At 37.2% G+C, this 22472-nt stretch overlaps 1 protein-coding gene across 14 annotated transcripts in view; it reads left to right on the top strand.

Moving 5' to 3' along the window:
* Positions 1-22472, top strand: part of SRBD1 (S1 RNA binding domain 1) — a 320333-nt gene that overhangs the window by 172298 nt on the left and 125563 nt on the right. For 13 of the 14 annotated variants that reach the window (XR_005987873.1, XR_005987872.1, XR_005987874.1 and 10 more), the window contains exons 20-21: positions 16416-16600; positions 20123-20175. Coding sequence is in view for 3 of the 14 variants with exons in the window: in XM_041755611.1 (XP_041611545.1) it covers positions 16416-16600; positions 20123-20175 (238 nt within the window). In the remaining 11 variants the exon portion in view is untranslated. Of the gene's footprint in view, positions 1-16415; positions 16601-20122; positions 21013-22472 lie in introns of those variants that run through there. The other variant, XM_041755610.1, reaches the window with a different exon arrangement.

Genomic DNA, 22472 nt, shown 5'->3' with positions numbered 1-22472 from the left:
AATGGAATTTTAAAAATTTGTTACTAATATGTAAAAATACAATTGATTTTTGCATAGTAACCTTGTATCCTGCAGCCTTGCTATAAGTTCACTTACTAGTTCTAGTAGGTATTTATAGATGTGTTTATAGATTCTTTAAGTTTTCCTGTATAAACAATTATGTTATCAGCAAATAAATGAAATCTTTACTTCTTTTTTAATATTAATGCATTTCATTTCTTTTTCTTGCCCATTGCAATGTCTAGGATCTTTAGTACTGCATTGAATAGTGGTGAAAATAGGCATCCTTGTCCTGTTCTGAGTCTTAACACATGATTCTCATTTTTTTTTTAATATAAAGAAATTATGATCAGGTTGCCTGGGTGGCTCAGTCAGTTAAGCATCTGCCTTTGGCTCAAGTCATGATCCAAGGGTCCTGGGATGAGCCCTGTGTCAGGCTCTCTGCTCTGTGGGCAGTCTGCTTCTCCCTCTCCCTCTGCCTGCTGCTCCACCTGCTTGTGCTCTCTCATCAAATAAATAAAATCTTTAAAAATACATGTATATAAAAGTTAAAAAATTATGGTCTCATAGTAATTATACTTTTAGTGTTTGTTGTTTGAGAAGATGTATATGTACTATACATGATTTTATACACTTCTTGCAAAAACTGACACCTCCTTGGGTACTAAAATAGCATTTTGTTGCATGCAAATCAATGTCTTTTTAAATGTACATTGTATGTTTTTATACTATAGTTCATAAATTTTTCAACTTGTTCTCTCATATAAGCATAAGTTTTTTATTTCTTCATATCTCTCTTTTTAAAAAGCTGAGTGATATCCCATCACATGATTGGACTGTAATTTATTAATAGCAGTACTAGTAGTGGTTCCTTATAATGGATTCCTAGAAATGGAATTACTCTGCCAAAGGGTTTGAGACTTTATGTGGCTCTTGATATACATTGCCAAGTAACATACTAATTTATGATGCCACCAGCAGTGTTAAAGCTTGAGAGATCTTGAATTTCTCTTGTTAAGCAGGACTTTTCTGCCAATTTTTACATGGGCCACCTTTTGCATGTAGAACATAAAAGCCTGACCAGAAACTTCACCTTTCTCTATGCTTCCTTTGGGAGCAGGCTTGTCTCTCAGAAGGAGGGTTCTTGTAGACTATTTCATGGGAAATTTTGTCTACATGAAGTTCAACTCTTGACCTTTAAAATCTGGCAACAGAACTAGTAATTTATCTAATTAAGTTTATATCCCCATTATCCACCTTGGAGCTATAATAATTATTTCTGGCTCTTAAGCATACTTATAGTATGATGTATAGTAGATGTATAGACATCATAGGCATCACTCAACATAGGTAGTTCATACTTTCATATAGTATTATACAAGTGTCTTCCCAGGGAAGGAAAGCTCGTTGAGGTTATGATTAAGTTATTATTGGTTTGACCTCAGTTGTGTAAAAGTAAATTCCATTGCAGTAAAGTTCATTTTTAATTACATCAGAAAACCAGTAGGAATGTAATGGCTTTCATGCTCCCCTACCATAATGTTACTCCCCAAAATACACCAAGTTGTGAAGCTATTAAGTCTTTTTATTTTTATATTTGTGTTATTCTCCCTCACATAACACTTTAGAAAATTGAAGTCATGATATTTTTTAACCTGAGTTAGTCATTTAGTGGTTCTTTTAAAAGTCTGTCTTTTTAAACTATTTTTTTTAATTTTTGTTATTTTTATTTTTGCATTTTTATTTTGCCTATTTTATCCATATGTGGGGATTCTCTATTAAATATTAAAGTCCTTTGTTGTGTGCGCTGAAATTTTTTCTAATTGGTTTATCTTTTTTATCTCCGTATAATACTATTGTGTTTTTGAAATATAAATGTTCAGTTTTTATGAAGTATAACCTTTTTTACTTTTATGCAAATTAGTCTTCTCTTAAGATAACTAATCTCTAATAACAAATATCCGTAATATAAATCAATAGTCAATGACCTTTGTGAAACACAAAGTTGTTCACAGGACAGAGAGATCATTTCCTGGTGGGGTTGTCTTATAAGGACAAGGATGACTTAGGGAGTTTGGACTGAGATGCTGCAAGGATAAACTGCTGCCATCTGAGATGAGGAAGACCATGACGGGAGCAAGGTTGAAGGGAAAGCGTTAGAATTGAGTTGAAGACCTGTTAGGTTTGATACATCAAGTAAGCAGCTGGATACATGAGTCTGGAGTTGCGAGAAGAGCGACTGAATGGAGGATATGAGTCTTGTGCTTATGGAGGCCCTTAAAGCCATGAGTTGGGAAGAAGTCACCACAGGACTGACCAAAATTTAGTGCTTCAACTTCTCTTTTACCCATTCCCTCCACTGACAGTGAGCTTCCACTTCATCCTCCAGTATCTGGTATTTTTGCCATTCGTATCCAGTTGTTGTCTTTTATACCTTCACCCAGTGTGTCAGTAAACTGTATTGGCTGTCATTTTAAAATATACCCTGGTGAGAAGGGTCTGACCACTTCTCACCAACTGTCGTACGGACCTCTCAGTCTCAGTCACCATCATCTCCACTGCATTATGACTACTGCGATTAGTCTAACAAGTCTCCCTGCTTCTCCTACCGCACAGCCAGTTATCTGTTCTTAGCAACAGACAACTAGATCCTTTTAACATGTAAATCAAAGTATGTCATTCTTCTGCATAAAACTCTTCTATCACTTCCAGTTACACTCAAAATTAAGGCCAAGTCCCTATAATAGTTCCCAATGCCCTTTTAACCTGATCTCCTGTTTTTCCCTCCCTTGCTCATTCTGCTTGAGCCATACTGGTGTCCTTATTATTTCTTGAACATGCCAAGCCTCTCCCACATTAAGGTCTTTACACTGTCTTGTCTCTTCCTGAACTCTTTTCCTCCTGATATCTGCACATCTAACTACTTAACCTCCTTTACCTCACCAAGACTGCTCACATGTTACCTGGTCAACAAGACCTACACTGACTACCCTACTTAAGTCTACATGCCCTTACCTGTAAGCCTAGTCATTCTGATTCCCATTACTCTCTCTGCTCTTTCTCTCTTTCCCACAGCACTTATCACTTTTATCATACTTTACAACTTACTTATTGTGCTGGTTGTATCTTGTCAGTCTCCCTGAGAGGAGGGATCTTTGAATATATTCCAAGATTGCAGAAAAGAATGGAATACAGCAGCACTCACTAGGTATATGCTTAATGAAGGAATGAATGAACAATTCTGTCAATACTATCTGGGTTAGTGGAAAACAGTAGTGCCATTAACCATTCATTATGGAACAAGAGAAGAAGACCAGCCTTTTGGTTTATTTGTTGTTTTTGTGCAGGGATAGTGAAGACAAATGATAAGAGAAGAGAGAGTTATAAAGGGAGGAAGAAAGGAGGATACAAGTTTCAGTTTGAGGTATATTGAGTTTGAGTTGCTAAAATCCATTGCAGGCAAATGGAAAGGCAGTCCTAGAGCTTAGGAGAAAGACCTGAACTAGACATGTTGATATGTAGGATTGGAATTATCAGTGAAAGGCGAGAGATAAGGAGTTATGTGAGTGGGTACACTCATCCAAGGAAGCATGTAGAACAAGAGGAAAAGGTGGTTAAGATCAAAGACTTGAAGAATGTCTGCATTTAAAGGGTCAGAGGGGGAAGAGAAGTCAGAGAAGACAGAATATGAAAACAAAAGTCATAAAAGAAGGTCAGTAAGTTGGTGGTGTCAAATATGGCAGAATGGATAAGTAGTTTAAGAATGTGTTGACAGGGATCCCTGGTGGCGCAGCGGTTTGGCGCCTGCCTTTGGCCCAGGGTGCGATCCTGGGGACCCGGGATCGAATCCCACGTCGGGCTCCCCGTGCATGGAGCCTGCTTCTCCCTCTGCCTATGTCTCTGCCTCTGTGTGTGTGTGTGTGTGTGTGTGTGTGTGTGTGTGTGACTATCATAAATTAAAAAAAAAAAAAAGAATGGTTGACAGTTGAGAGGTCATTAATGGAGAGAGTAATTTTAGGAGAGTGGCAAGGGTAGAAACCAATGTGTAAGAGACTGGGGAAAAGCAAGCAGTAAGTATTAGAGACAGATAATTCTTCTGAGAAATTTGGTAGTGAAAAGAAGGAGCCATGTAATGCAAGTCCAGGAAGAGGTAAGATAAAGAGTTGCTGCTACTTTTAACTTTTAAGGAATAGAGAATGGGGAGACCACAACAATAAAACATCTGTGGCCAAAATGAGAGGAGTAAGTAGTAGAGACATGAAAGATACAAGAGACATTCATAAAATTTTATAAAGCTAAAAGACTTCTTTCATTTAGCTGTCACTCCTCACTTCCCATGCCCACATTTAGAAGTGGGGCAACTAGGAGGCAGAGAAACCAAAAGAATCCCAAGGTCAAGAGTCCTTAATAGCAGCCTGTGAGGAATGAGGGTGGGAAGAGAAACAGAATCAAGGGATGGAGTCGTAGTTTAGGGAAGTATGGGGCAGGATGAGTAAAGATATGGAGATATTCTAAGGAAGGGGATTTTAAGGTAGCTTTGAATTTTTTAGTAAAGTAGGAAGTAATCAAGTAAATGTGAGGAGACTCTGATGGAAGAGATTTAGAACAAAATGGCTTCAAAGGATTACTCAAGGAAAATCTGTCTGTAACAATAATAGGTTTCTTAATCCTATGTTCCACTTAAATCTTCTGTAATACGGAATCTGTATGTTTTTTTCATTGACATTTCCTAAAAACTTTACATTATTCCTGACCCTCTCTCTCTTACCTAAAAATATCTACTGGCAGAGGTGGGTATATACTCCTGCTCTATGCCCAGTTCCTCTCCTAAAATGAGAAGATACCAAATGTAGTCACTATCAAATTGCTTCTTTTGAAATGCACATGCCCTTCTTATTCTGAAAAACAACAGAAGGGAATTCTTTTAATGCAGTATTCAGGAAATATATCTTCAGCAGAACAGCATAAAATTCTACACACTTTGTGCAAAGAATTCATTTCCTACAGATCCCTTAATAAAATAAATAGGCAAAGCTTCCTTTAATGGAGGAGGTAATGTTTTCTCCAGAGGAAAGGCAGAGTCTGATTTCAGCCATGTGATGATAGAAAGTAACAGTCAAATATAGCATATTCCAGATACTAATTTCTTTTTTTTTTTTTGTCCTTAAGAAGCACACATAACATGTCTTGTTACTTTTCTGTACTAACATACCATCTTTAAGGATACAGTATCCTTAATCTGAAAGATCATTATGATTACATTCAAATCTGGGTCCAAACTAGCTTTTTAATTGTGACCTGGTTTAAAGATCAGGTTTTGGAGCTAATTAAGAGCTCAAGATTTGGAATGTCATAGATCTGGTTCATATCTTGGTTCTACCAGCTGAGTTATTTTAGGTAATTTACTTCACCCATCTGAGACTCTCTATACCATAAAAAGTGGGAATAATAATAATAAACCAACCACATAAGATTGCTGTGAGGTCAACAAGATGATGTTTCTAAAGTGCCTGGTAATGAGGAGATTTTGTTGTTTTTATTGGACTGTTAACTATTCCCCATACCTGACCTGAGCTATATTTTCCTGACTCCAGCCCTTTAAATATCTCTTTTCTGGGACACTTGGGTGGCTCGGCGGTCATGATGGGATCGAGTCCTGCATCAGGCTCCTTGTGGGGAACCTGCTTCTCCCTCTGCCTATGTCTCTGCCTCACTCTCTGTGTCTCTGATGAATAAATAAATGAAATCTTTTTAAAAAAAAGAGAGAAAGAAAAAGAAATCTTCTTAAAGACCTACCCCAAATGTCACCTCCTGCATGAAATCTTACAAAGATACCCCTCTTTGTAAATGAGCTCTTTTTCAGCTTCTGTGCTTCACAAAGGCCACTTACTTATTGCACTCACTGTGTCATGGTTATTTGTAAGTTTCATCCTATTGTGGCTAGAAGTGAAATGAATGAAAAGTCTAGCTTTACTTCAATCTAGATTTTTCTTCTCTAGTCTAAACTGCCTGAAGTCAATGCAGTTGTATAAGCAAAATTCTTGATAGAACATCTAGAACCTGCTTTCTGCCATTGCCTATCCCACAAGTTGAGTAAGTACTTATTTCAGAATCCCTTGTGGATTGGATGTTTTTTCAGACCTCCCCAAATTGAATCCCATGCCTTCCCAGAGCATGTGTATCCAGAGCCTTCCTGAACTTTACAGACTAGAAAACAAAGACAGACCATTAAAGAGGATTACTTACCATTTCCTGTCATCGTCTAGAAATCTTCACAATGTCCTCATGTGTGAGTGATTTCATTGTTGGGTAACGTGGGGCCATGAGGAAAATTGCTCCTGTCTTATGAGTAGAATAAAGTGTAGAAACAGCCAATTTAGGGCTTGCCACTCCCCCATGCCTCTTCTTTTTTTGCCATACCATTTTGGTTGATCAAGATAGCCAAAGACAAGTATGTGTTTTTTTCCTTTTTCTTGAATAAAGTGCTGGGAGGTAGTGCTTTGTACTGCAAATTATGCTGGTTTGTACATGTCACAGTGAGACCTGGCATTCTCCCAAAGAATATCCTGCATTGAGAATTGGATTCACTTCATTCAGATAGTTAAGCTTGAAAGTTGTTATGGTCTTGATTTAACTTCAAAAATTCCAGAAAATGTAATGTCAAATCTGTCATTTGGCACTCATTTTAATAAAGTATTAGCTAGTATTTAATTATTATTTCCGTTCTGGCCATTAGTGAGACATCTAAAAGACTAGTTTCTGGAATTGGTGAGTAGCCTGCATACAAGACTGTGACATGCAGCACCATTCTGATGGACTAAGCCAATGTGTATCAGATGAGTTGTATCAGTAGCTATACTGTGCAGTATTAGCACTGTCAGTTCCTTTATTACTGCTGAAGTACCTATTTCTGACCCTACAGTCAATGCTGAAAAGTATGTTTTCAGAGAGTAAACAACCATCAATTTAAAATTCAAGTCTAGGATAAGAATAATTATATAAATTGACAAAATAATTACTTGGGGAAAGAGGATCTTCTATAAAAAGCCCAGTTATGTTTATTCTTAATTTACTAAAAACTTTTATCAGGTTTTTTAGAACTAAAGTTGGTCAGAGGTTACAAACTTTCAGTTATGAGTTCAGTTCTGGGCGTCTAATGTACAGCATGGTGATTATAGCTAACAAACAGTACTGTATTATGTACCTGCAAGTTGGTAATAGATCTCAAATGTTCTCACCATAAAAAGGAAATGGTAATTATGTGACCAGATGGAGTTGTCATGGTGGTAATCATTTTGCAGTTATAGAAGTATATCAAACCGACTGGTTATATACCTTAAACTTATAAAATGTTAACAGTCAATTATGTCTCAATATAGCTGGAAAAAAAGAAAAACAGGTAGAATTAAGCCAATAGATACAGAGGATTCTGTGATGAGATAATGGATAAATGGATCCCAACAGTGCTCATAGCCTAAAAGTATTGGGGACTAGGGGTTGTAGACGTCCTGCCTTGCTCCCTGCCATGGAGCTACAATAAGTCAAGCCAGACAGTGACAAGTGCCCCAGACTGAAGACCTTTAATGAGTGAGCACATCTTAGCCTCTGTTTCTTTCCCATTCCTGTTCAAGGATTTACCATCTCCAAACTCTTTTTTTAGAATTGCATTCAGAGGTTTTGTCACATTCTTCCCAAACTTAGCTTTCTGCCCAGCAAGGAAGGAAGTCTGTTGGCTAATAAGCAGCTGTAATACAAGGAGTTTAGATTGTTGTTTTAAAACAAAACAAAAAACAGCAGCAGTAGATTCACAGATTTGACATTCATGGTTTTGACTGTGAACAACCCAGAAGGCACATGACTTGTGGTGATTTGTAATTTTCCTGAGCGGTAAGTTACTTAGCCTGCTGAGTATGCCTAGCACACCTCTGCACATCTACAATTCGCTATAGCTTTCTCCTGCATTCGCATGCCAGCTAACTTCTGCAATGATAAAAACATGTTTCTTTGTGGGAAGCTTGCCTGAAAAGAAACCCAACTACAAATTCTATAAAATAAATGAAGATTAGGTAAACAGATGTAAGAAATTATTTGCAAATTTGAAAGGTCTTACATTTTTCTGGACTTGCCTCACAAGAGTTGGCAGCATTTGGACATGAAAATTAAGTCAGAATCGCTGCTGACTTTTGATAAATGATGTCTTAGCATGTGTATCAGCTAGTTCCTGTGGAGCTATAACTGGACAAGAGTAGACTGCCTTTTCAGAAAGTGGCACCGCATCATAAAAGAAAGACCAATAGATTACAAAGGTGATTTTTGTTTTTCTTTTTTTTCATCTTGTTAGTAGTTAAAGCCTCAAAACATCATACTGTAATTCCTAGGAAATAACGTTTATCATACTTTCTAAAGTGCCTTCACAAAAGAGAAAGATGAAAGTAAATGTACCCACTTGACTAAGCTGTGAGGTTCTTAGGAATTGACTGTCAGGTTTCGTGTCTTACATGCTGTTGCAACACCTCCCACCCCCACCACCACTCCCATGAAGTTTAAGGCAAGGCTAGTTGAGGGAGCTAGGAAGTTGAAGAATCCAAGATAGTACCTAACTTCCCTCTAGCTTATTCTGGAAGCAGTACAGTACCAGACTGCCTGGGTTTAAATCATGCTTGTTTGAGCTGGGGAAGTGATTTAACCTCCCTGGACCTTAGTTTACTTGTCTGTTAAATGAGATAATAATAGTACCTGTCTGATAGGATTACATAGGTTAATATATCTAGAATCCTTAATACCTGGGACAGAGTAAGCTATTGTTGCTGTAATTATTATTACTCGGTGGTTGTTGCTGTTAAATCTATTTATTTATTTATTTATTTATTTATTTATTTATTTATTTATTTATTTATTTATTTTAGTGATCCCTGTGTCTAATCTGGGGCTCGAACCCACAACCCTGAGATCAAGAGTTGCATGCTTTTCCAATTGAGCCAGCCAGGTGCCCCCTTATTGCTATTATTTTTAGTTGTGATTGAGGAGGAGCTGTCAAGGTGAGCCATTAAGGGGGATGTGGTTTACAACTGCTGTTCTCCTAGGAAAAAATTGTTTTACCGTATGATCCAGCTATAATTTGGGTCATTGAACATTGTTAATATTAACACTGGGTCTTGGGACTAGAGAAAAGGCTGTGGTTTCTCTGCTGCATATGTGGAGCAGCTTGTTAGCACCCAGCAGAGAAGGAGTGCCAGGGAGTTGCCAGCCAGCCCCAGTGGTGTGCTTGCTTCAGTCTCTCTCATCTCCTTAGGACTGGCCTTCTCCCGTCTTCCTCAGGCTTAGATCACTCAGTCTGGAGCCTGAAACTCAGTAGGGTATTGATCTAGTGTCCCATTATCTGCCTCCTTCCTTTCCTGTCCCCAGTCTCACTATGGATTTTAACATTAGCCTGTCTTCTAACTCTGTGTGACCATAAGCAAATTACTTTGACCTCAATTGCATACTCTTCAAATGAAATAAAAATGACTCTGCCCATTCAGAGGACAACCAGGGTTTTTAGGGAAATAACAGATGTTAAGCATTTTCAAATTCCTTGAAAGGAGGATTCCTTGACAGATCCAAACTCACAGTAAAAAGACTGTTTTCCCAAGGAGGACAGTCCTTACTCTAATACCTGGGCTTTATCAAACCCCAATAGCACTGGAGCTGTTTAATTCCAGCTCTGCCATCTAGCCTAGTGGTTTTGAGTACTACTTTTTTATTTGCCCTCCTCTTTCAAATATTCACAAGCACTAATCCACGTTATGGCTTTACAGCCAGTAAATTAAATTATATGAATTCTAAGCACAGTGTTTTTGAGCTGTAGAGAGTCTACAGGCTTTGAAACCACTAACTTAATTTTGTCCAACTCTTGCTGGATAACTCAAAAAGAGCCAAACTTTTTCCTTTTGAATTTGGTTTGAAAAATAATAAATTGTTCCCAGGCAGTGATTCTGGGTGCCAAATTTTATCTGGGATCTAATTTTTTTTGTCTGCATTGAATATTCCCTGCAGTAAAGAGTTAAGGAGTGTTAATGAAGAGGTGATCTATGACAGCTTTTACCTTACCTACAACTTTGTGGTCTCAGCTGCGTGACTTTGGGCAGGTCACTTAATCTATCAGAGTTTCGCTTCCTTTATCTGAAAATCTATATCCACAATAAATTTTTGAGGGAATTAAATGAAATCATCTTTATTAGTACTTTGAAAGTATGCTTATCTGCATGTAAAAACCCTACCCCTTAAAAACAGATGTAGAAGAGTATTTATTCTGACATACTGTCATTGCTTAAAATAAGACTCTGTAAGTTCATTCAAGGCAGAGACCCTGTTATCATCTTCCATAGTCTTCTTCCACAGTAAATGAATACTTAATGAAACAACTGAGTATACTTTACTCAATTATTTTTCAGATGCTTCAAAAATGCTTCAATTGTGTCACATTCCTTGGAAGAGACTTGATATTTTAGAAAATCTTTATCATTTAAGGGTGTTTGTGTGTATGTGTGTTTAAAACAACCAGACTCGGGGCACCTGGATGGCTCAGTGGTTGAGTATCTGCCTTTGGCTCCGGTTGTGATCTGCAGTCCTAGGATCAAGTCTTGCATGAGGCTCTTGTACTTCTCCCTCTACCTATGTCTCTGCCTCTCTCTGTGCCTCTCATGGATAAATAAATAAAATCTTTTTAAAAAATAAATAAAAATTAAAATATAAAACTCCAGACTCAATGAAAAGAGGATGATCAACCTGAATAATATAGGGTTGATGGGGTTTTCTCTGGTTCTTTTTATTGAAGGGGGTATTGTTGTTTTAAAAAAATGTAAGAATATTAATTTTCCTTTGTTGCCTGTAAATTTATTTCTAAGGCAGTTCCTAAAACAGGATTTTAGAAATTTTTAGAATAGTAATCACATCATTTCATTACATGATGCCTTCCCATTTTTATGTACTCACACTAATTTGGATGTATATGTATATACATTTGGGTTTTTAAATTATACTATCACTCAGTATACCGTAACCTAGCAAATAGTTCTGAAATAGGAAAAGCTACATAAAAATCAATATTACAGGGTCCTGGGTGACATCCGACTCTTGATTTCAGATCAGGTGGTAATCCCAGGGTCCTGGGATCCAGCCCCACAGCTACTCTATGCTTAGCAGGGGGTCTGTTTAAGGATTCTCTCTGCCTCTGCCTCTCACCCTGCTCATGTGCTCTCGCGTGCGCGCGCTCTCTCTCTCTCTCTCTCTCTCTCTTTCTTTCTCTTTCCCTCTCCCTCTCTCTTTCAAATAAATGGATGAATCTCTAAAAAAAAAAAATTCACTACTAATTCCTTGTGACATTGGTTATTATTTCACTGATCTTAAATGTTTTGTTTGGTACAACTGTGTAAGCACGTTGTAACTGGCATTTTTTTTTATAAAGCCAATTCCGTATACAAAATTACCAAGATAAAATAAAACAGCTTTCTAAGAATATATTTTCCTATATACAATTAATGCAGCATGCATGCTGTATCCAGTTTCTCTGCATATATACCAGATCTTTGAAAAAGAAGGAAACATTTAGTAAGTTCTTTGGAAGTTAGAAGCAGGTAACCCTTGTCTTATGGTTATAAACCAAGTCTTTTAGAAAACAAACTGCATTTCTTATGACAGCTTCTCCTTTTCAGTTCCTCTTGTTTTTGTTTTCTGCTACTCATAGATGCAAGAGTGTATTTAGATGTAGGGATGTGTTTAGATGGAGGAAGTGCTCCAAAGATGCTCCACATGATACCAAGCCAATGCCACTGAAGATGTCCTCCAGCTGCTGCTTGGATGGCTGCATACCATTTAAAACTATACTCTCAGATAAAAGTCTGTACAGGCTTTCAGAACAATTCCTTTATCCACTCTGAAAGGATTGTATTTTTTAAAAGTTTATCTGCAGTTTTCAAAACCCAATTAGCTGTAAGTTCTTGTGAAAAATTGTTTGCTTTACATTTCTCTGGTTGATTACATGCTAAGAAAAGCCATTTAAACATTGTCTTCACTGACCTAGCAGCTTCTACAGTCCAATGGGATGTTCCATTAATGCACTCTACTTGAATTTACCAGTACTTACAGATTTTGCGCCAGCAAAGGTTTTTAAGGATTTTGGCCCAGTTCAGTGTCTCGGTCTAACAAAGAGGTTAGAAGTTTGAAAAGCTTCTTTGATGATTAAAGTGCAACTCACATTGCTGCCCCTTGGACTTGGCTGCTGAAACAGCAGATGTGGTAAAGTCAGCGCTCTCTCTTTCAAGCTGAACTAAATGTGCACTGCTCTGCATTCACCTGTGTAAATTCAGCTCCCTGTAGGTAGTATAAAAAGAGTATCAGGTTTTTCTTTTTTGCCACATTGGAATTTATTTTTAGTCTTTAATATTAAGAGCGGTAGATTTAAAAATATATATTGAATCTGTGGCTTTGGCGTAACAGATTATTCCTGAACTTTCATTTGTGTCCCACCACTTAATCTACAATCACAGTTAAGAAGGCCGGGTTTTTTCGTAGAGTACAAGCTCTCTTTTTAAATCACTGAACGTCCATCTGTATTACAAGTTATGACCTGCTTTGTCTGTGCCTCCTTATTTATAAAATGACTGTGCTCTTTCATTTAATGCTTTGTTTATTGATGTAATTACAATTGAATAAAACTAATGGATAAAAATAAGCCAGTATGAAAGTCTCTTTTGGAACTGTTGAGAGTGAGTAGACAGACACAGGTACTTTGCCCTTGCAGCACGGTTGCTGGGTTTTTCGTGGGATTATAAATCCTGTGTGTTGAGTCCACAAAGCACGTGCTGATAGTAAGTTGTTTTTAAAGTGATGGTCTTGCATCACCATGGTTCCTCCATACTCTGTGGGGTACTGTGGTGCTTTAATGGAATGAACCTGTCCTGGGCCCCTAAGCTGGGTGATTTATCTGAAGTCTTACGAATCTTGAGAATTTCTTGTTCTTTGGGAAAAGCCTTACAAAGACTGACTCTGGAGAGAAAAAAACATTGCATTTAATAAGTTGCTGTTGAAAATATCAATGATTTTAGGTTATATAAGCATTCTGCTTGAAAAACAAGCATTATCTCTGATGCAAGGTCTATATTTTAACTTCATGCAGATGTGTGCTAAAAGAACATGATGTGCTTATTTGTTGCGTTTATGATACTTTCTTACTTTAAGTAAAATGGATGAAATTACATATTAAATAAAAACAGTAGCTCAGGCCACAGTCCTTAGCAAACTGAAAAAGCTTTGCAAAGACAGTGGAGAAAATGACACTATGACTTAAATAACTCATTGGCTTTTGAGAGAATTATCTCCAGAAATTCATTTATGTAACAATTTTTTTGTGGAATTTATTCAGTATTAACTGTCTCATGTTTAGAAATCATCTATCATTTAATTGTGTTGGTGAAATGTTACCAGAAGTATTATGTTTTATATCTTAAAGATATCACTTATTTTGACATGACTACAGTTCTAAACAGACACACACTGATGTGGTGTGAAACTCCAGTCAGTGAAAATAGGTTTGTGGCCTTGGGCAAATTATTTAACTTCCCTAAACCTCAATTTTACTTTTCTGTATTATAGGACACCTAGTTTTTAGGATTATTGTTAGGGTTAAATGAACACATCTCTCAAGCACTAGCATCATGCCCGGCACTTACCTGTCAGTACATGTTCCCTGTCATTCTGTTTTTCAAGCTTCATAAAGTGTGATGTGTTTTTATATGGTACTTTTTGAGGCAGAAAGAACTTTGTATTGAGTATTACTTATCATACCCAATTCTAAAATGAAACTTTGTATTGCATGTTACTTATCACATTCAACTCCAGAGTGAAAATTCAGAAAATGTAGAATAAATTTCTATTAGGATATTTAAAGAACGCATGTTTATTGAGTGATTGCCAGGTCTAAGACTTTGTTTCCTATAATTTACAGTTGAATATATTTGAAATCCAATAAGGGAGAGGTCAATCTGAATGCTATTCCCAGTTTATTTTATAGTCTCTCTTCCGTTTTTGTTTGCTCTTTTCCTTTTTCTGCAATCCTGTTGTAACTTTAAGAAAGTTTTCAAAATAAAGTAACATTTGACTTTGTTCCATAGTCATTTAAAAATAGAGTTGATCAATATGAAGTGTTAGCTAGGAGCATAATATGGTACTTTTTTATTGATTTCAGTTACCAGTGTCCTCAAGCTTGTGTGTGTGAGAATGAAAATGATATATGAAATATGCACCCAGGTTAAACAGACCAATTTTCTTCTTGCATTTGCAACCACTATAAACAGAATTCTTTGATGGAAGTGACTTTGGTAGCAGTCTCTCTCTCTCTCTCTTTCTTTCTCTCTTTCTCTCTCTCTCTTTCACACACACACACACACACACACACACACACACACACCCCAAATACAACCTTAAGGCTCCAAGCAGCCTCCTGAGCCAGTGTTTTTGTTATTGAGACCAAGACTTATACAGTGCTTGGAAGTTTATGGAATTTTCTTCCATTTAGTTAACTTTCATTAATTATAAATTGCCAATCAAGGTTATAGATTTACCCCCATGAATATGCTCTGGCATTTTAATAATTGATTGTAAGCCAGAATCTTGAGGATTTGAAAGATGTTCTACTAAATAACTGGTTGCAGACCAATCAAGCCAAGAGGATAAATACCAGGGAAGCCTGCTCAGCAGGACATGCATTATTCAGAAAGTTGTGCAGAGAAGTTGGCTGTGGGCAGAAGTTGTCATGTGCCATGTCTCCCATCAGTCAGAGCTTCAGCAGCTGTTCCCTGTCACCAGGGCCCTTATGTGCTACTGCTTTTCCAATGGCAGTAACAGATACTGGCTGCTTCTCTCGTGGGCTGGGGAAGCCTGGACACAGACTTACATTGTATATCTCATTGGCCCACCAGTTTGGATAGAAGCTCATTTCCAAAAAGAGAGACAAGGGACCAATTCCTTGGTCTTTCATTGGACCAGTAACCAATATATATTCTCAAGAGAATTAGTTAGATTTTGGAGTATCTGTTTTTGATGAAAAATACAGCTATGGGATATAGGAAGATTGTACATTTGAACCCAAAAAGATGCCCTAAATTAGAGATGAGAGAGCTTTCTCCACCAGATGCCAGATTATCAGTACTGCATGATCACTAAAGAGGCTTTGGTTGAACACAACAATACAAAAAAAGACTGGAAATGACAAACATTCCTTTTGTGATAATGCAGCAGCCTGCCAAATGGAATACATCCCAGTTCTGATGATGGACAAGCCTCCAACAATTTCCTTTTTCCCTTATATTCCAGAGACATCCTTAGAGGAAAGGATTTCAGGGCATTAGTATCACTATCTGTCTGATTACTGTGTTGACATTTTTAAAGTGCCATTAATCATAGGAAATGGAACTTAATGATGTTGAAAAATACACAGCCAAGAACTATCAAGAAAGTAAGCTACAGCCCAATATTCAGATGAAATTGAAGAGGGAAATGGCTTAACCCTTCATTTTTTTCTTAATTAACTTATTACTGAACTCCAAAGCTAAGTAATTGAGAGGCAGCAAGCAAAGGAAATGGTAAACATAGCAAGGGGAAATTGAGAAAGGCAGATATTTTTATATTATAAATATCACAGTAATAATATATATAGTATATAAAAATATTCACCTCAATATTATGTAATTGAGGTCTTATTTGCTTTTACTCCTTCCATTTTGTAACAAAGTTACTTTTTCTTTTTTATATCCCCTCCCATATTTTTCCTGTGGACTCTGAGTACTTAATGTACTTGATATAATTTAATCCATGTGAAGCTTGCCTGTCAATAGAATTTGAGAATTAGTAGTCATCATGGGTACCCAAAAGTAAAAAGCAGTGATATGATACATGAATAACAAATTTTCATTTGTCAAAAGCTGAAGGTGCTTACCGGATATTTTACTGGATTTTGGTATCATTAGTTCATTGTTTGCCTATTAGCTAACTTAAATTCAAATGAGTATTTCTAACTCAAATTTAGGAAACATCAGGTGAACATAGGTATCCTTATCTATAAAATATGTATGACACTAAACTCTAACAAACATTACATTGTAAAGCATTTCTGATGCTGATTTTGAGAAGGAGCTTGATTGGAAAATAGCACAGGAACCTACATCTATCCTCTCCTTCCTTTTCCAGGACAGGACAGTCATTACAGGCTGAGACACATAGTAGATTTTCAGTCAAGACCGATTGATTGGTTGATTGATGATATATGGATCTGAGATGAATGAATTTTAGGGTGACCTATATAAGGAGATTAGAAAATCAGTAATACTATTAATAAATGCTGGTTTTTTTGTTTTTTTTTTGTTTTTTTGCCCCTGCAGGTTTTTGTCATTCTTCAGAGGGACTCTGTGTGAGATTGGAAAGCCTGAAATGGAACAAAAAATAAATTCATTCCTTGAAAAGGACGGAATAGAGAAAATTGCAGAAAGTTTGCAAACAACAGTTCACACCTTACAGGTCATCATAGATGGTCTCAGCCAGCCTGAGAGCTTTGACTTTCGAACAGGTAAATAATTGAATTTAAATAATAGCATCTTTCACCTGCATAGCTCACATTATCTTCTATTGCCCTCACAACAAACCTCTGCCATAGGCAAAACTGATATTATTCTCCATTCTGTACATGTGAAAACTAAAGCACAGTGCCCTTTCTTCAAAGTCACTGTGTTTGGTTAGTATCCTGAGCCAAAGCTAGAAGCCAGCTCTCCCAACTCCTTGTCCCATGCTTATTTTCTATCATGTTAGACTAAGTGCATCATACATTGGCTGCCATGAGGATGGAGGCACACATTTTTCATAATCCTTTTGTAAGCTGTTCTTATCTTGTAGGAGCCAGAAGTCCAAGGTATTTGGTTAATAAACTAAAAAGTGAATCTTTTTCCTAAATTGCAACCTTCCAAGCTCCTGTATTCTGTGTCAGTGAACACATTGAACAAATAAGATACTATCTCTCCGTTGATTTTCCTTCTAATTAAGAGAACTCTTAGCTTTCAGCATAGGTTGATGGTGAGGGAAGTATGACAGCCATAGTTGTTGAGAGCAATGACCCCATGAAAAAGAATTAAGGTATTGAGTAACCCTCTGCCTAAGGAAATTTGAATAGGAAGCTCTGAGATTTAAATGAATCTGCACTTGTCTCATAACCAGTTTTATGATACATGTTTAGGGCTTGGTTCTTTTCGTTCTCATTTAGGCTCTGTTGAGTGAGTTAGACATGCTTCTTTGAAAAGGTTTAAAGGAGTTTAGAAATACACCCAGCAAGGGACACCTGGCTGACTCAGAAGAGCATGGGACTCTTGATCTCAGATTTGTAAGTTCGAGTCCCATGTTGGGTGTAGAAATTACTAAAAAATAAATAAACTTTAAAAAAAAAAAACCACCTGATAAGTTCATTATACTACTTCTCAACTTTTCCATAAGTCAGAAATTAATTTTTTTTAAAGTTGAAGAAAAAATACACAATAAGATAACAAAAATGTAGCAGTAGGAGTCTCCAGGGTGGTCCATCCAAAGTGGATGTTTCAGTAGACCCATCCACTTCTATTTGGAGGCCTGGTACCCTTGTATATGAATTCCTTGGGTATTGTTTAGCAGGATACTAAGGATAGATATCAAACAAGGTAAGATATAAGACTGGTATGCCTAGGACCACCGCATTAGAAGATTGGTAAATATGCTGTCTCTAGCTCCAGGCCTCCTGTATTGGGTTTTCTTGTCCATCTTCGCTTTTCTCTCTTGGTGTTGACTGCTCCATTATCCCAGTTATAATGTAGACTCAGAGCGAAGATCAACATTCAGATTATATGGTTCAGTTAAACAACCAACTGCTAAGTAGAGGTCCTCACTTTGTCATGCCCTTAGTGAGCAGAAACACAGATGCACCTGGCTCTGGACCGAGCTTACCAGTTACTGCAGTGTTTATCAGTGTGATAAGTGAAATTTCAAATAAGTGTCTAAACTCACTTTGGAACTGACCTTTGCCCTAGTGTAAGTCACAATTTTCAAAATATTTGAAAGCTTTTATTTTAATACTAAAAATATCCCCAAGGGGTAAGGCAGACAGTCATACTTTTGAAGAGGCAGATAGTATTGTGGATGTTTCCTCATTACAGTATTTATAAATGTTACATCTTTTCTCCATTTTCTCAAAAGTATTTCCTTCCTTGATGCCTCTTTCTTTCCCTTGAACTCATCCTGTCTCTTTTCTCAGTGACAAGATCAATTCTGTTTTATTAACACTCTGGTTGCTAGTTAGTTTCTATAATTGGATTCGTCAGAAGCAGCCTAGTGATAGCAGACTGAATATATAGTTTTGGCAATCAAAGTGTTAAAGTTTGCCTGGTACATGGAGGATTTTCTGATTTCTCAGTGGCCCAGGCTGTCTTCAGGAACATGTTAAGTAGTTCCTGACTCTGATTTTCCATGCAAAATTAAACTAAGCAGCTGATCAGGAACCCTTGGGGAATCTATAGCAGCTGGACCTCTGTAAGAAAAAAGAATTTCCAAGCATAAAAACAATGCCTATGAGACCTCAGAGACCATCCTACCTCTGCCCTGATCAATGACTTAGTTTCAGTTTGCTTTGACACAGTCTTTGCCCATTGGAATATTACAACAGGTTTCTTGCTTTTGGAATCCACTACTTCTGTGTCAGGGAAAATTCTACAGAATCAATTCCAGTTTTCACATATTCCTTTTTTATGAGGAAAATGAGATTTGAGGTTTAAGGAGGGGTTTTGTTTTGTTTTATAGGAAAAAGGTGAATTCAGAAAAAGTAAAAAACAAAAAAAACTTGATTTCAGGATGGTTGGACTGGGGGAGGGGAACCAAGAGGTGGCCAGTTGTTAGTACAACTGTAAAGGATAGCTTTAACAAGTAATCAGGATCAAGCCAACAGCTGTGGAGGAAAAGGAAGTGGGATGGGTGGAGGGAAAATGAGGCCTTAGTAAAAGGAGATCCAAGCATAGAATGTTCTTTGTTATTAGAATCAACATTCAGTAATCCTAGGAAAGGGGGCCAAGAAGAGCATGGGAAAATGGAATCCACAGATAACCCAGAAGCCCTATTTAAACTATTAGTTCTACCCTTCTCCCTTATAAAATCTTTGTTGTTGGTTTTGTTTTGTTTTTACTAGAGCCATGATTCCTTGGCATGCTTTATACCCACTTTGGGCGGCATGGTGTTCATGAACAGAGAAATGTACACTGAGGCCAACAAGAAAAGAGGGCTATAAGGAACTTGAGAGTAGGATCTGCATGTCCTCATCTTTGTATCTCTAGCACCCAGCGGAGTGCCTGGACAGGAGATCATACTAGAGGCTAATAAATGTTTGATGGATTGAACTGAAAGAGGAGAAAGAAGATTAGGTACTGGCTGATCTGGGTTTCTGAGCCATAGATAATCAAGAAGGTATTAAGTTTTGATTGGACAAGTAAATTCAAGATGGATAGAAATTGTCTCCTGAATTCCAAATTTGTGGAGGGAAATGAGGAGAAGACTTTAATTTCGTCCATATTTGACAAAATGTTAATGTACTTTCTATCACCTTTAAACAGTTTGAGAATTCAGGTACTGGGGTGTTGGGTGGGGGGAATCTCCCAATCTTCTCTCTTTAAAGGTCTTACTTTCTCAATATTTGTGATTTGGCCTTATATATTCATTACGCAAAGATATTTTCTCATCACCTCCTCATAAAGAGGAAAGTTAAGACTCTACTCTTCTCATTCTTTATGTATAGTGCTAATGTTTGCATGCTAGCAAGATACAGTTTGAGGAGAAAGTGTGAGTAAATTTTCTTGTACTGTTCCTACTATGTGAATGCTGCTTCTCCAATTAAGATGCATTGTCTCTGAAGGCAAGCCTGGGTTTTAGCTTTTTTTAACGTCCCCTCTCAATGCTGACTAGTGGTCCCGGCACATAACTGATACGTAGTAAATATTTATTTACTAATGTATATTAGTACATGATACAGGTCCAGGAAATATAGTACATACTATTTACACTATCTTTTCTTCCCTTTTTCTTGTAGATTTTGATAAACCAGATTTCAAGAGAAGCATAGTCTGCTTGGAAGACCTGCAGGTTGGGACTGTTCTTACAGGCAAAGTTGAGAATGCCACTCTGTTTGGAATTTTTGTAGATATAGGAGTGGGGAGATCAGGGCTGATTCCCATACGAAATGTAACAGAAGCAAAACTTTCTAAAACAAAGAAGAGAAGGAGTCTTGGCCTAGGCCCTGGAGAAAGAGTAGAAGTCCAAGTACTCAACATTGACATCCCCCGATCTAGGATTACTCTGGACCTCATTCGGGTTTTGTGAGTGTTGCATTAAAGGTCAAACACCAATTTTATTTTTCTCATTTCTATAGATGTTTAAGAATAAGTCAGATGTTTGTGAATTCTAGGTAGTAGATGAGAAAGAATTCACTCAATACTTTGAGGTATTTTTCAAACACTTTCATTTTCCTTCTGAATAAATAGAAAACTAAGAGCTCAGTTACTTTTCCCCTTAAAGAAAACAACTAATAGACATCCTTATGTCATTTTATTTAGTAATGGTTTTCTGACCCAAATTTTATTTTTTGTAGTTCATCTTTGACTCCTTTTGCATTTTATATTATAGATTCTTGTTTCATTTCTACTTGCCAGCTTGCCTTGCTGGACTTGTATGGAATTGTGTTCTTGATTTGAACTGTACAATGTTTCTTGACCTAGTAGGGCAAGTGGTGGTTGGCCCTTCCTTTTTATAGATTTTTTTAATCAGGCCTTTTGGACTTGATTCATGATTTTCTCTTGCCAAGAAAATAAAAAATATGCCTATTAGATCCTGATGTGTTTGTAACCATCAAGTGAATGGCTCAAAACATTGCTGAGAAGTATATATGTATTGATCCCTACAATAAAATTCTGTGGCTAGTGACCTTGTTTTTGTTATGTTGATTCAGTGAATGACCTAGGACTCCTTCTTGATGTGGCACATATTCATGCAAATTTCATATAAACCATCTGTGCCTTTGGGCAAGGGGGATGCCTCTGGAAACTTGAAGAATGGCATTTGGTTTGACTTGGCTTAGGACGGGAAGCTATACTCTTTCTTAAGCAGTAGGGCTAAACTTCAGATGAGGAAAGAAATAGCCTTCCTAAAGATTGACTGTAGGTCAGGTATGAAGGGACAAGAAAAACAAGTAGGTAAAGCAAGTGACTCTTAACTCTGTTTTTATTCAGGGGAGGTGGTAAGTATTAGCATGACCATTCAGGGGCAAAATTATTTAGATAGAGCCCACACTGGACTGGGGTCTTATCCATTCTGGCTGCTCTGGCTAATTTGCTTAATGGAGTCATTTGCTTGACTGAATGAATACTTGGTTTTCTCCATCTGTAATGAGTGGAAGATACTTACTAAAGAGGGTGACCAGTCCTGCTTTTTTGCCTGGGACTGTCCTAGTAAACACTCACTGCCATAGTATAGGTTTTTAATAGTACGTCTTTTTATTCCCAAACTGCCTCATTGTGCATAATAAACTGTATGATCATCTTAGTAGTATAGTCTCTTACAAAGTGACAAATTGGACTGTTCATTGATAGTTTTGCCTGGTAGTTTACTAAACTCAAAATTTTCAGTCTTCCAACTGGTATACATAGATCTTTTTGATGCAGTAGTTTCCTTAAAAGTTGTATAACTCAAGGCTTGTTTTCCCGACAATTTCATTTCTGAAATGCTTTTCTCTCTTTTCTACTGGTCTTCAAGTGACAATGGATCTTAATGTTGTAACTTTAAGTTGATCTGCCTACTCCTTCCAGTGTTCTTCCTGGTTCATAATTTGTAGATCAGTGATGAGTAATATGCACCCAAAGAGTCTTGTTCTGAAGCCTGCAATGTAATCTCAAACAAATGCTTTTTTTAAATTGAGGCATAATTGGCATATAACATTATATTAGTTTCAGGTGTACAGCCTGATTCACTACTTGTATGTATTTCAAAATGATTACCATAATAAACCTAGTTGACATCTATCATCATATATAGTCAAACAAATGCTTTTTGGGAAGAAACCTTCTCCTTGGCCACTTTGAATAAAAGAACCAGAGTAGCAGAAGCAGTTCCATTGGCCTGGTAGCTAAGCCCTTGTAGACACAAGGAGAACTTGATATTGCACTAGGTTGCCTGGTTTGTCCTGTCTAGCCCAAACATGGTGGAAGCTCTATAAGGCCTAGGCTGGGACAAGTGGGGCATGTCTCATTCATCTTATATTTCTAGAATGTAGCATGGCACTTGGTGATCAGAATGTTCAACTAATCCTAGTCCCTATCCTACTGATAATCCACAATGTCCTTTTGATCTGGTGTCTTTACTTCTCTGGGCCTCCTTTTCCCAAGTTT

This window comes from Vulpes lagopus, chromosome 5 (genome assembly GCF_018345385.1).
Source record: "Vulpes lagopus strain Blue_001 chromosome 5, ASM1834538v1, whole genome shotgun sequence".
Taxonomy (NCBI): Eukaryota; Metazoa; Chordata; class Mammalia; order Carnivora; family Canidae; genus Vulpes; species Vulpes lagopus.
This window is presented reverse-complemented; position numbering and strand designations above follow the sequence as displayed.